This window comes from Colius striatus, chromosome 11 (genome assembly GCF_028858725.1).
Source record: "Colius striatus isolate bColStr4 chromosome 11, bColStr4.1.hap1, whole genome shotgun sequence".
In the NCBI taxonomy this organism is placed as follows: domain Eukaryota; kingdom Metazoa; phylum Chordata; class Aves; order Coliiformes; family Coliidae; genus Colius; species Colius striatus.
The window spans coordinates 19031848-19046370 of NC_084769.1; the positions used below are offsets into that span (position 1 = coordinate 19031848).

The 14523-nt window shown below is 35.3% G+C and overlaps 1 protein-coding gene across 3 annotated transcripts in view; it reads left to right on the forward strand.

Moving 5' to 3' along the window:
- Positions 1-14523, forward strand: part of PSMD14 (proteasome 26S subunit, non-ATPase 14) — a 47555-nt gene that overhangs the window by 11163 nt on the left and 21869 nt on the right. For all 3 annotated transcript variants that reach the window (XM_062005052.1, XM_062005054.1, XM_062005053.1), the window contains 4 exons: positions 11350-11421; positions 11742-11861; positions 12916-12986; positions 13953-14103. In XM_062005052.1, the coding sequence (XP_061861036.1) occupies positions 11350-11421; positions 11742-11861; positions 12916-12986; positions 13953-14103 (414 nt within the window). The remainder of the gene's footprint in view (positions 1-11349; positions 11422-11741; positions 11862-12915; positions 12987-13952; positions 14104-14523) is intronic.

Here is a 14523-nt window from a genome sequence, read left to right on the forward strand (position 1 = left end):
ATGCTTCATTTTGCATTGTACATTTGCTGCAGACAAATTAACAGGCTTTGTGGGGTATTGTAAAAGCATTCTACTTATGTAGCAGGCAGAAATTTGGAGCAGCACTCCTCTTCATTTTGTATGCTGAACTATCGTTTGCTAGTGAAGTCAGTTCCACATATGCCTCTAGTAGGCAATCCTACTGGATACCATTTAAGAGTGTGAGAAAATTAGGTGCATTTTTAGCAGATCTCTTTCTCCCTGACACTTTCAGAACAATAATTGAAGCTATACAAGTTCTTGTCCATGCTAACACACCCTGTCTGTTTTTCTGAATGCAGATGTGATAGGCAGCAGTGAAGTAACTAATGACACTTTAAAAAAATGCTGGTGAAATAATTTTTCATTACTTGGTGGATTTTTTTTGAAAACATTAATTTACATTGCTCTGGTGCAGACAACTGTTCTACTGCAATAAATGGAAAACTGATGCTGTATTTCTGAATTAACATATTTGATGACAGAGGGGAAGGGGAAAAATCCAAATGGGAAGGGAAGGAGAGACAGAGAAGTGACCTGTGTCTGATAAGGAGTGTTTACACCTTGACGTGGAATATAGAAAATAGAAGTACAGATAGCTATTTTATTTGAATAATGGATTTGCCAATTAGCCATCAAGTGCTTCCATCTGTGAAATAGTTGATCAGATGGGTTAGCTGGGATGTTTCCAGATTAGGGCATTGTAAATGGCACTTGAAAACTGTCACTTCGATTATGAGGTTTCAAGCATTGCACTGCTTGATGCTGTGGAACCTTTTTCCCTCATATTATCCTGAGTTTTTAGAACATGCTGATCTCATTTAGTAAATCTGTGGCACCATGGGAACTTGGGAGACCTGCCACTGATCTAAAGTTCTGTTTCATCTGCTGATCTAGCTAGGATGGTTATTAGAAAAGAGCACTACTGGCTCAGTGTTCTGTGTGGCTTCAGAACAAGAGTTGGTGATCTGGGAAGTAAAGGAGGGTTAGACTTAGTGTAGACCATTCCGATAAACAGTTAAATGCAGATTTCCTTGAGTCACTTCATTAAAGATGATGTATCTCTTAAAGTAAATGACTATTCTAGCTGGCTAATCTGCACCCTAAGGTTTCATATGTAAATAAAACCCAACAACAAAAAATACCTGAAAGCCAAAACAAACCCAAACATACCACTTATATTTCCCCAAACCAACCAAGCCCCAAAAACCCAATCCAAAAAAAACCCCCAACACTTCAACATCTTATTGAAAATTGCTTTGGTTAATTGATTCTTGAAACAGGTTGAGTTTTAGCTTGAAGGGTGCAAGTGTGTTGTCTTTAAAGTAATGAAGCCCTTTGTCCTTTGGAAAGCTGTAGAATGTTTTGGTATCTCAGTATCTGTTGCACGTGTATGACTCTTTCCTTCCTATGACCCTCAGGTATATATGTTTTATGTGGTTTCAGTTGTGGTGACACATTGCTTCTCACATGTATTTAAAGCTTCAGATACTTCTTTTGAGAATACTCTGCCAAGAGAATAAGTTTGAATTATAGCTTTTTAAATTGTGCATAATTTCTATGTCTTGCATCTGAGACACTTTACAGCAAAGTTCTCAAGCGCTTTAGAAATGTTAGTATTTCTCAAATTTTTAATATACCTCCCAGTAGATGAGACGGTATACAGTTTGAGTTTCTGTTATGCCAATTCTACCTTGTTTTCGCCAGAAGCTGCCAACCCATTTAAAAAATAGAAGAATTTTCTCAGTGGCAAACGTTTTTTCATCCATTAAAAATATCCAACATCAGATCCCATGAAAAGTTCAAATGACTTGATTGCCTGTGTTAACTGCTGTAGAAAGTCTTGGTGTCAGTTTACATAGCCACAGTATATGATTTTGTTTTAAGGAAAAAAGCACATTAGATATAATAAAATGTGCTGGTTTACTTTCATTGTGTTTTACGGCATTGGTAGTGTTTTAATACAGGGCTGTTCAACCAATAGCTCCTTATCAAATTTACGGTACTGGTGTGGCCTGTATCTGCTTACGCTGGAGAGGATGATAGCTCCATGAGTGGTGGAGTTCTTAAGTTGTTGGGGACTGCTAAAGACTGGGTACATCTGAAACACAGTTGAGTGATTGTAATGTGATTTATATCCAAAAGTAGTAATGGGAGAGGGAGCGAGAAACATGCTAGAATTGGTTTAGGAACAGTTACAGGATTGTACTTGAAACATAGTCTGTACTTTGTGTTATAAATACTGCCTTAAAGTATGATGGTCTGCACTACAGTCCTCCTTACCTTAATCGCAAATAAACATAAAACTAAAAATAGCAAAGCTAATGGGTTGTGCCTGAACACTATCAGTTTCCTCTGCTCTATGATTTTCCTATAAACTCCGGAGAACATTTTTAGCTGCCTCCGCTTGGCCTCAGATCTTAAACTTCCTTATTTCTAATAATTAGGCAATTAGCTTCTTTCTCTGCAATTTAATTGCTAGTGTAGTCCATCCGACTTTCCCCAGAAGAGACAAAGGAGCTTGGACAAGGAAATGAGTGTAGCCATAATGAGAAGGAACGGAGAAGCGGGGGGAAAGACTAAACAACAGTGGATGTTTTTTGTGCCATTTGCATTACACCTGTTCACTTGTAGTATTCCTTTCTGTAAGCAGGAAACAGCCCCATCAGAGTGAATGATTTAATTTATTTATCTTAGAAATAGTTTCTTCTTTCTGAAATCTCATGATATTGAATGTGAAGTTGCAGTACTACCATGCAGCACCTTCGTAAAAGGGCTTCTGTTTTCTTCCTGCAGTCTGGAAGTTCTTCAGTTTTTCATGGAAGTTTGAAATGCTATTCTTGTATTAATGATGGTGTGGGGGTGTGTTTTTTGTTTGTTTTTTTTTTAAAGTTACAGACAGATAGAAGACTCAGTGGCAATATGTAGGAAGGCTAATTCACGTGCTTGTGTCCAGAGGACCAGCTCTTCACAACGCAGAACCTCTAGCCTCATAGAACCAGTGTATTCTTTTGTGCATTGGGAAAATAGCTTTTAACTGCTCTGCTGTACACTTTAGGGTGACCTTAGACAGCAACTGCTGATGAGAACTTTGCCTTCTTGACAGAACTGTGTTTAGAAGAAGGTAATTATAAATCTGCATTATAGCAAGACTTCTGGAGGCAGACAAAAATCTGCAAATGCTGACTCATCTGCCTTGAGTCTTCTGTAATCATGATAAGAATAGATAACATGTTAGTCCTGATGTTGTTCTGTAGTGAAACTGACCTCTTTTTTTCCTCACTAGCTTGAGGTTGTGACAAACAGTAGTTCTCAAAAACATTTACAATGTTACTGAGTATTTAGTTTGGGTCCCTAATGTTAATGGTATTTCACTAACTGTAATGTCATCATAGAATGGTTTGGGTTAGAAAGAGCCTTTAAAGATCATCTAGTCCAAGTCATCCTTAAGCTTGATAATAAAGTATATTAATTGCAGCAATGCAGCATACTGTTTCTTGCTTTTTTTTTTTTTTTTGCAAGTCTTGATTGAATTTGGAGATTGTGTGGGGTAAAGGGAGAGGAACCACTAGAACTAGAAAAAAACTTACATTTAAATGGCCATTTCATCTAACACTTGTGTTGGCAACATTGCAGGAAGTATGACTTTTGTAAATTGCACCAAGGTGATATATGTAAAAAACTTTATATCACAAATACATGTTAATGTTGGAGAATAAATACTTCTTTCTTAAAAAAATTAGACTAAGTAGAATGACGTTGTAGTAAAATTAAGCTTATCTGACCTCAAAATAAATTGAACTAGCATCATTCAGTAGCAAATTCTAGTTTAGTTGGTTCTTTTTCGTAGTAAGCCTCAGTTTTCAAGAGTATTTTCAATAGTATTATTGGAAGGGTGCTGTGTTTTAGTAAAAGACCTTTTAGAATTTTGGCCATTTAGGGCAATTAGATGACCAAAACACATTACATTCTGCAGATATATGGGAAATCCTGTATTTGCTCATGTTGGTGGATTACTATACCTGTGATATGTCCCAGTGCACTAGAGATTATTTTTGTTTGAAGTTCTGACTAATTAAAAACCAAACAAAGCTCATAAAACCCCCCAAACAAACAAAAAAACCCCAAACAAAAAATAGAGAAACAAATATTCTGAATAGGTAAGGTGAGTAGTAAAGTTTTGGCTCTGTACTGAAGAGATGTTTGCAAACTAGTGATCCCAACCCATTTAACCAGCTGTTCAAAGCTATATGAATTCTGTGGTTTGTAATTCTGGTTTTTGAAGAGACAAGGACATGGAAAATGTTGTATATTTCAAGTCTGTCTATATTGCTGTTTATAGAATTCTGTTGTAAATGTGAACCTGGATAAACTTTTTTTAGGAGACAGGATTTTGTAAAACATACTGAGGTAGTTTTTCTGTCTAGCCTGTTACAGGGTTTTTTTTCAGACTTTTTAAAATAAAAGTAGCAATTGATGCCATAATATTTCCCTAGTGTCCCTACTCCATTTTGGAGTCTATGAGACTGTCTATGAGACTAAACATATTACTACCACTTTTATTTCATCTGACATATGGTGTAAAAAGACAATGTGATCCTTTCAGAAATCTAGACTGTTTGTTGAGACTTATGGTATTTTGTGGTCTGTTATGTATGCTTGATTATAATTGGTATAAAAATGGGCCTAAACATACAAACTGTTTAGACATAATGCTAGCTTCAAAATATAATCCTGTTGATGTGGAATGAACTGTAAAATTATGTGTGTGCTAGCTTGAAAACTGCAATAAAATTTCAAATTGCTACTAATTGGTGTGTGATTCACAGTGCAAAGTGGTATATTTTCCTCTTTTTATAAGCCCTATGATTTTTACAAGTCTTTTTGTGAACTAGTTCATTTCTTTGCCATGACTGATCATGTTAACTTTGTGTACTATGGAAAATGCAATACATGGCTTGTGGTGCTTGTTGTGACAATGTTGCTGGGACCATTGAGATCTGGAAATACAGCTTTACTCCCTTCATCACTTCAGCCGATGGTATACGAGTTGATATTTTCTGTAAATGTGTTGTCTCAGTACAAGAAAAATGGCTCCACAGTCACAGTTGTGTTTAGATTTTTAGGCTTAGCAATGTGTAAAAAGCACTATGCTGATATACAAAACCTTTTGTTCTTCATGTCAGTATATCATCAGGTTACACCACTTACCGACAAAGGGTAAGTAGAGAAGAGCAGTGGTACGCTGGTGAACTTTTAAGGTCTTTTTATTATCAGTAATTCCTCTGCCACCTCTGCATGTTTGTTCAAGTTTGTGTCCTCTCTGCAGGTAGTATTGTGTAATGGTGTTTTCCCTCATACCAAGCTATATAGCCACCATTGGATTTACCTCCACAAAATGATACCTTTAGGCTCACTTTAACTACCTGATCTTTCCATGCATCTTTTAATATGATAAATAATTGTTTTACAATGGTTATCATTACATTTATACCCCAGTGGCCCTTCTCCTTCCTTCCTCACCCCCTCACCTAATAGCTGTCATGATTATCTTGTAACATTTTGAAGGAGGTAGACGAACGAAGAAAAAGAGGAGAGGGTACAAATACTTTTTGTAATTTGAAAGTAATATGAGTGTTTTCTGCAGGTTTTTTTGGTTAATCTTTCTCTATTGTCTTTACAAATAACAGCTTGAAAATATGTATTGAAAGGGTTAAGTCGACATGAAAGAATTCATTTCCACTTTAATGACCTAGCCTTGCTGGGTTAGGACGATGGGGAACATGCTTCTGACTTGTACTCCTATTGCCAATTAACACCTCCTATAACAGGTTGCCTCAGCTAGTCATTGAAGCAGAGGCAGTAGAAATAGTTTACATGCAGCTTGTTTTTCACACTAGTTGTTTAATACTCACAAAATTAAACTATTAAAAGGTTCTTTCTTACCTTACTGGGAAAGAAATAAACACTATAGTGGTCAGTATTTGCCTGTGTCCTATGTTCACATTTAAATTGCTCCAATTGCAAAAAAAAAACCAACCCATCAAAGTAGTAATGATTGTAGCAGTTCTTGTATTTTCCACAGAAATATGTTATTTGGTGCAATAGAGCTAAGATTGGTGCTCCAGCACTTCAGTTCACTGCCTTTTTTTATTAGTTGCCCCTGAAAAGCTGAGCTTCTTTATTGAAACACATAGAATGTTTTTCAAAATAAGCTTTTGTGCTGTTTATGTGACATCAGTGCAGTGTTTAAGGTTCACTTAAACAATAGAAAGTATGTCCATTTGTGGAGTATTTCTCAGTTGCTCATGTAATTAATCGAGTCCACTTTCTATATCTACTTAAATAAATGTAAAATAGTACAAATAAAGAGCAGTGCTCTGAAATGACACTTTAGATCACATTTAATCAGCAGGTATTTTAATAACATAATAAAATTGGCTAAATAATTGATACCAGTTAACACTAAGAGAAATGTGGAGTAATATACCTAAAAGTGTTAACAAATTTGCTAAAAGGCCTGAGTAGATAACACTTTAAGGCGTTAGTTTTTATCCTGTTAGAATGGCAAATGCCTTTAACACTTCATCAACAAGGCCTGCCCAAGTAAAGGGCTGCTTTTTATATTGGATTAACTGTTTGAAATAAAAATAGTATCATGCATAATGTATTACTATAATGTAATCTTCTGTTCATAACTTGAACTTAATTATTTTTGTTTTCCTACTTTTAGTGAAAAAATTAAGGAAAAAAAATGAGAAGTGGTAACTTAATTTTATCTATTAGTATTGAAATTGGGATTCTACCATTCTAAAGAAAAACAAAACGAGTTTGAGTTGTATGAGATGGTTGGCTATCGGGCAGCTCGGATCACGGATTGACAGCATGTATAGTTGATTCAGAAGAAACATTTTTGTTGTTGTTAGTGGCCCACTAACAGTATTTTTTTTAGAAGTTTTTTGCATTTTAATAATTACTGTATCCAGAATATACAGGAATGCTTGGGAAAAAGAATGTTCAATATTCCTTGCAGTTTTCAAATCCTTTTTACTCCAGTTCCCTAGTAAATTATCCAGAAAAGCTGTGAGCAGCAGAACAAGGGTAATATTTCCTGTTTCGCAGTGAGATGGACAGTGTTAGAAATCTGTGCAGTGGGAGACCTGTGTGACCTCATTTGAATACCATAATGTAACCAAAAATACCAGCAGATCTTTTGGAATGCAGATACAAATGCTTTCTTGTTTGAGTTTCTGACACCAGTTAATTTAATTTGGTACTCTGCTTCATAAGGATGGTGCTCCTTTGTTAAAGCTGGCAGCCAGTGAAGTTTATGAACAGTGATAATAGCACATGCTGTGGAGGGTCATTGTAAAATACTTCGCCTCCATGTAGAGATTAGCTAATAAAGTCTTTCTTCGTGAAACAAATGCGTAAACTTCTGTGGAAGACTAGCAGAAAGAGGCCAAAGATATCTCAAAACATATAACCTGTAACTAGCATGCAAAAGCTGCCGCTGGCACTCCAAGGCTGTGTTAGATTATCAGCCATTTATTGAAAAGGAAATGATTAGACATAGATGTAAATTGGTTCCAGTTTCCAGATGTCTGTTTTTTCAAATGACGTTGTCTAAAGCAAAGTAAACTACTTAGAAGACCTACAGTCTGTTCTGTTGGGTTTGTGTGTTAAATTTTAAAAAGTTTTAGGTAAAGACTGATGAACTTTGGTTATAATTTTCTGTAGTAAAACAAATACATGCCTGTTTTATGTGCCAATGTATTTTTTTGTGGAAAAAGAATGTGAAACTACATCTGTTGTGAAGGTAGAGTCTGGGCAGGTTTTGACCCATGGATCCTTTCCTCCTTAAAATTCCTGAACAGAATCATTTCAGAGCTCTTTTGAGCAGTTTATTGTAATCTATATTCAAAACCATTGAAGGAATATTAACATGAAAATTAATACACATAATTGGTACAGTGCAATGAGTTGTTTCCTTTTTCTCGTAACTTAGCTAGTAATTATAATCTGTAAAGAGAACAGAGCAGACTGAAAGGAAATACTGAGGTCTTCACAACAGAAGCATCTGTGACAAAGCAAATAGTATGTGCTGCTTTTTATAAGGAGACTGAGAATTAATCTGCTTGATATGTGCACTGTATACTACCATTATTTAATTTTTAAGAGTTCAGGTAAATTGCTTGAACTGCATTATAAGAGTAGAAGCTAATATTTTGATATTTTATTTACTCAGACATGTACTTAAAGTGAAACAGTCAAGTTTGCAGTTAATACCTCCCAGTGCTTAATGTTGTTATTTTTACATGCATATTTCATGTCACATTTAGTGTGCAAAATCATTTACAGTGACTACTATGGCTTTAAAAAAAAAAAAGAAAAAATATGATAAGCAAGTTGACTGACACCAATATAGCATTTCTTTATGAGTTAGCAATGTTTCCTATGCTGAAAACCAATTGTTGGCTATGGGTGCTGGCAGGAGAACTTCAACATAAACTTTGAAAACAGAAAGGACTTTATCTCACAGAATGCCTAAATGATTGATAAAGTATAACATTAAATACACCATTTTCTGGACCCTCACCAAGGTAAACAAGCATTTGAAAGCTCCAAGGAGTATAGAAATAACAAAAGATGGAAAGATAAGGAATGAGTACAGTAGTGTAATGCCCTGCTTTAGTTCTTACCTTTTATTTAAACTCTGGGCAATTTAGTTGCCTTGTTACAAAACCAAAATGTAATAATGCTTGTATCCTCCCTATAAGTGTTGAATCTACTGACTGATTTTAAATAGATTTTAAAATGGTAAAAGTTATGAAGAATAATTAAACTCTTACAAGTTGTGAACACGGGTGTCTAGATAGAGGACAGAGCTGTGATTAATGCCTTGGCTGCAGGAAGGATGTCAGTGTCATCTGACGACAGGCATTAGAGATTCTACAGAGGGAACTGCAGTCTGTGGCATAAACTTCAGTTCTAGCTTTGCAAAAATCAGGAGCTTGTCTCAAACATCTACATTAGCCTTAGAGATATCACAGAACCACTATTTGGAGGAGTTTTTGTAATGGCATTCTTTATTTTTAAAAATACTGAATGGTTTAATAGGATGTTTGATTACAGTGAAATATGAAACAAAATCTGGGACAAATGTATAGTGTGAGTAGTGATCACATCATAGATGTTAGAGTTGTCCTTAAAGCTAAAGGTTACAGTAGCTGTACTTCTGCCCTCGTTTCAGACCCTCTATGATTTAGAGCTAGTGGAAAACTGGATGAGAGCTTTATATATGAAGAAAGAGATTGCTATCAAATCGATAAGTTACTTAAACTAGAACCCAAGTTATGTGTGCTTTATTCTTAGAAGTGATTAAATTGAAATAGGAGTTTTTGTGGTTTCAAAAGTATTGAGACTTTTAAGTGAAAAGATGATCAGGTAGAAGACTTAAAGCAGGAGAGATACAGTACAAAAAGGAAAAAACTTGCATGTTTATCAAGATTAAAAGGTAGTAACAGTATCAGGAAATTAGACATTTGAAGCTTTGTCAGTCAATTAGTTGTAGTAAATTTGGAGTAAGTTATTCAGGTGCCCCGTGCATTTGGTTTTGTGCAGTGTTCTGAAGAAATGCTCAGGTTTTCATTGTAACATAAGAGGAACAGTTCTTCACTGGAGCATCACTGGACTATGGCCAGTCAGGGCAATACTTGATGAAGAGGTGGAATTGTTTGAGAATATTGTAGAACATGAAAAGTTAAACCTGTTGGAAGATTGCTGATAGAGAGGCCAAAGTGACAGAAGAATTAGCAATGAGTAGTAAGAAATGAAGGAGAGGTAATGGTTAGCAGTATCAAAGTTGGAAATGAGAGTTCGAAGGTGTTAGGAAGCCAGTTGTGGTTGACACAGATCCATGTACATGTGAGTTGTATTCAAAATATAAAGATTGGATCTGGAGTTAGTAGAGGAGTTCATTGATATGGGGGGAAGAAAAAGCCAACTGAATTTTCTTTAGCTGCATTTGTCTTTGAAGTGTTCTGAAGACTGATCTTTTTCTCTATGTGTAAAAGCAAAAGTATGCAGAAAGGAAAATTACTCTACATATATAATGTACTGGTAGCTTCAGTTCCTGGTTTTATCTTCAGGAGGTGGTGGATTGTGTCAATCGCTATTTCTTCTGTTTGATGCCACATGGATGCATGTTGTATGGATTTTTTTTAGTTTGAAAAATCAGTAAATTACTCTTTTTCTTGCCAAATTTTGCTTATAATTGTGGAACCAAAGTGCTAACTCTACAAAATTTAGTGTCAAGGTTCCTTTTTTGTTATCCTTTGAGTTAATGTGGAATATCTTCTCCACAGTTGCTTTATTGTCTTTCTAAGTTGACATCACTTACTGTAGAAGTAACCTTTTAGCTTTTCAGTGGAAATTTGTTGTACACACTTTGGTAATAAAGTAATTAATGTACTGTTAATTGGCTGTAATGAGGCACACAGGTATGGAATTCAGTGTGTATGAGTCCTCGAGAAAGGGACATTTAAACTGCTGCCTCCTGTGTTTTTCATTTTCAACAGTACACAGAACCTGTTTCTACCAATCATTCACACCTGGGACAGTTGTGCTAATTTTTGAATAACTACTCATAAGGCAAAGAGCAAAGTATTTTGTTCACAGCTTTTCCACCTAGGGATCGGAGGTCCATTTTTTCTCTCACTATACCAGTGTATCTGCAAAGTACTCCCATAGCCTTTATCTGCAAGTTCCCTTTAGCTGAAAGCTGATGAAGCAAAGGGAAATTGCTGTTTGTGTTGGTGCCAGTTAATCATGCTAGCCCAGCAGCATTTACATTCACACCACTGTAAGAAACACATAGCTAATTGGAGAACTGGCCATATCTTACAGCTGAAGAAGGTTAGCATTGCAGCAAGGCTGACTAATGGAAACTTAAACTGACTCTTAGCCTGTGTGTCTTGTAACAGGTTTGTTTGTACCCAGTGCAATACTTGCCAGTTTCTTATTTAATTGATTCTGATAAGACTGCTCTTTAGATTGGTGTTGTTTTGGGGCAGGGAGAAATGCCAATGATGATGACTGGGGAACTTGTATTAAAAAATAGGTTAGTGAGGGAAGGTACTGTAAAGAAGAATTTGAGGTTTGGGTGTGCTTTTTTTTGGTTTTGTTTATAAGAACTGCATCTAACACATGAAGTCACAATTATATGTACAGCTTTCTGTAAGTTTTGTAATATGGAAAACAAACAAACAAAATGTTTAGAAACTGCAGAATAAAAATAGTGGAAAAAATAATGATTTCTTCTTTTCATAGGGGCCACCAACAGATGCTCCTGCGGTTGATACAGCGGAACAGGTTTATATCTCTTCCCTAGCACTGCTGAAAGTAAGTGTTCTGAGTGTATTGTGTCTGTGTTTAGTGCTGGAGATAGAGCAGCTGGCACCTACCCAAAGTTTACGGACTTGTGCTCCTTAGGTGCTGATCAGACTAATTTTTAAAATCAGTACTATTTGAAACACTTAGAATAAGAAACTTAATTGCTTTGCTTTTCTTGGCTTATTTTTTACCGGTTCATAGTTCCTTACAGTTTCCAAAAGTGATACAAATTGCAAACTATCTATAGATGAACAAAACCTGAAAGAGCTATCCCAAGTGGAACTCAAATGCCTTGTCAAACATACAGTGCCATTTGATCTTAATTCCAGATGTTGAAGCATGGCCGTGCTGGTGTCCCTATGGAAGTTATGGGTCTGATGCTCGGGGAATTTGTTGATGATTACACTGTGAGAGTGATTGATGTTTTTGCAATGCCACAGTCGGGAACGGTGAGTTCTTTGCAGATAGACCTTGATAATTTTATTTGCTTTTTTTTTTTTCCTTGTGGTAAATATTTTTAAAAACTTTTCCTACTTTACCTCATTTATGAAGGTCTAACCTACTAGATCTAATGTGTCTAATGTATTTAAAGTTTTTAGTAAAAAAATTAGTTAAAACACTTCTTTTTAGGGTAGTTTTTTTTTTTTAGCAAAGACTAGTACATGTGCATATCAATATATGGAAATGTTATGTCTTTATGTATAAATTTATTAGTATAACATTACTTACATGATTTCTAGAATTGTAACTGTGAGAACTCTTAGACTGTGAGGGGAAGATTAAAAATGTAAAAAGTTTCATTAGAAGTGTGTCATTCTCCTAATTGTGGTGGTGCTGTAGATATAATTGCTCTCTTTGACAGATCTTAGTGGCATGTCTCTTAAACGATATTTTTGTGATATTAAGAAAATGAAGATGTATTTTAATTTTGAGCAAGAATCTTCACATTATGAAAAGATATTTGAAAGAGATTATGAGCTAGTGGATATAACTGGAATTTATGATGTTTTTTCTGTGTAACTTGAATGAAATGTTCTTAAAAGAAGCATGAATATTTTTAGCTGCACATCAATGACATTTTAAAATTATTTTGTCATGAGTTTATTCTAAACTTGTACATTACGTAAGTAGAATCTGCAAAGAGTCAGTATGTGGTATTTATCTTGAATGAAACCTGTAGAGCTGAACTTCTGAGAAACAACAGATAATAGATAGTTTACTATATAGTTTATCTAAGATAGATAATTGTTTACTCAAAATAGAGATGACTTAAATACCAATTTAAAATATTATTTCAGTATTTTAAAAGTACTATTGAAATACTTATATAAAAACATATTTTACATTTAAGGGTGTTTGTCAAGTATTTCTAAAGTAGCTGGATTCCCCTTTTAAAACAAAGCTTATGAATGGTGTTTAAATTTTTTTGTACAATGTAACAAGTGAAAAGATTATATTGCTTTAGGTACAGCTACTATGATTTTTGCCTGTCTTGTATATCAGGGTGTCAGTGTGGAGGCAGTTGATCCTGTATTTCAAGCAAAAATGTTGGATATGCTGAAACAGACAGGAAGGTAAGTCACCCTAAAGATGGCTGACAGTGACAAGCACTCCCTGCATTCCCTGCATGTTGTTTAGAAGAAAGAACTGACTTTCTACAAAACTAGTGATCTAGGTACTATTAATAATGTTTAAAAAGAAATAATTTGCCCAGGGATCAGGTGAGTAGTACAGCATGTAATTCAGTCCACCTTATACATTTCAATTGTTAGAAGATTGTTACTCATGTTAAACCTACAGCTTTGATTATTGCACAGAAAGGTCAGAATACTGCTCAACTTAGTTTAGCCAGTTACAAGACAGTATCTGTTTAAAACATTGATTTTTAAAATTTCTTTTAATGAAGATTTAAAACTTACGAAGTTGTGGCTTGTTTATGAGCATTTTTAATGATTTTTTTTTTTAAAGCCTAGTATTTTAAACAAGTTTTTATTTCACTCCTACCTCTCAACAGTTGTCGTCTGCTTGCTCAAATTCTTTTACTGTGGGGGAAAAACTTCAAAATTAATGTTAGCAAAAGGCTCAGCAGCTGAACAGAACAGTGCAAATTGCTTTTTGACTGAGTTCCTAGTTCTACTGCTGGTTTAATTGATATTTAATCCTTTCCCACCGTTGGTTCCTGTTGTCCATGTCTGAAATGGACTTTGTGCAGTGAAAATTCAACCCTCGAAGCCAAGGAGTTAAAGAGTAGATACTTACTCAAGTGCTGAAAGGGTAAAAACTGGTTCGGGGAAGGTGTGGTAACAGGGTGAAAAACTGAAAGCATTATCTACCACTACTAATGTGCATCCTTTAATGATAGCCCTCTTTTGTCTCATTTATTCATGTCCATGTTTTCACCATGCTATGGGGAGTAATTTAAATATTTCTAATGGTGTTTTTTTCACAGCTCATCCTAATTTATGCCCTGACAACATTACTATTTCTTCTTGCATTACGTGTTCTTGTTTTTAAGAATCTCTGTGTCCTCTTTGTTTCAGACCTGAGATGGTAGTTGGTTGGTATCACAGTCACCCTGGCTTTGGCTGTTGGTTGTCTGGTGTAGATATCAATACTCAGCAGAGCTTTGAAGCATTATCAGAAAGAGCTGTTGCTGTGGTGGTGGATCCCATTCAGAGTGTAAAAGGAAAGGTATAGTAGGCTTGCTTTTTTTAAGGTACTTTGGTATGGTTTAATATAGAGGCACTGTATATATGTTTAAGTTCTTGATTTTTGGAGGCCCATTCTACTTTAAAAAATTAATCTCATCTTAAATGAAAAGATCATTTTTAGTTTATTCTGTAGCTTACATCAGTGGTCCTCAAACAGGCTGGAAGTCAGTGATATTGTCGGTACACATAGCCAATCATAGTCCTCCCTTAATATTTTACTACTCAGGTGTCACTCAACATGTTTGCAACTAACAATCTAAGCATACATTGTTTCAGATATTCATTTTAGCCACAAAATCTAAGATCAATTACTAACAGACTGGAATAGGCTGAGCCCCTTAATGTAGGTAGTAAGGCAGCATTGATTCACAGGTGTTGCATATGGTGGCTTTTAGTATCG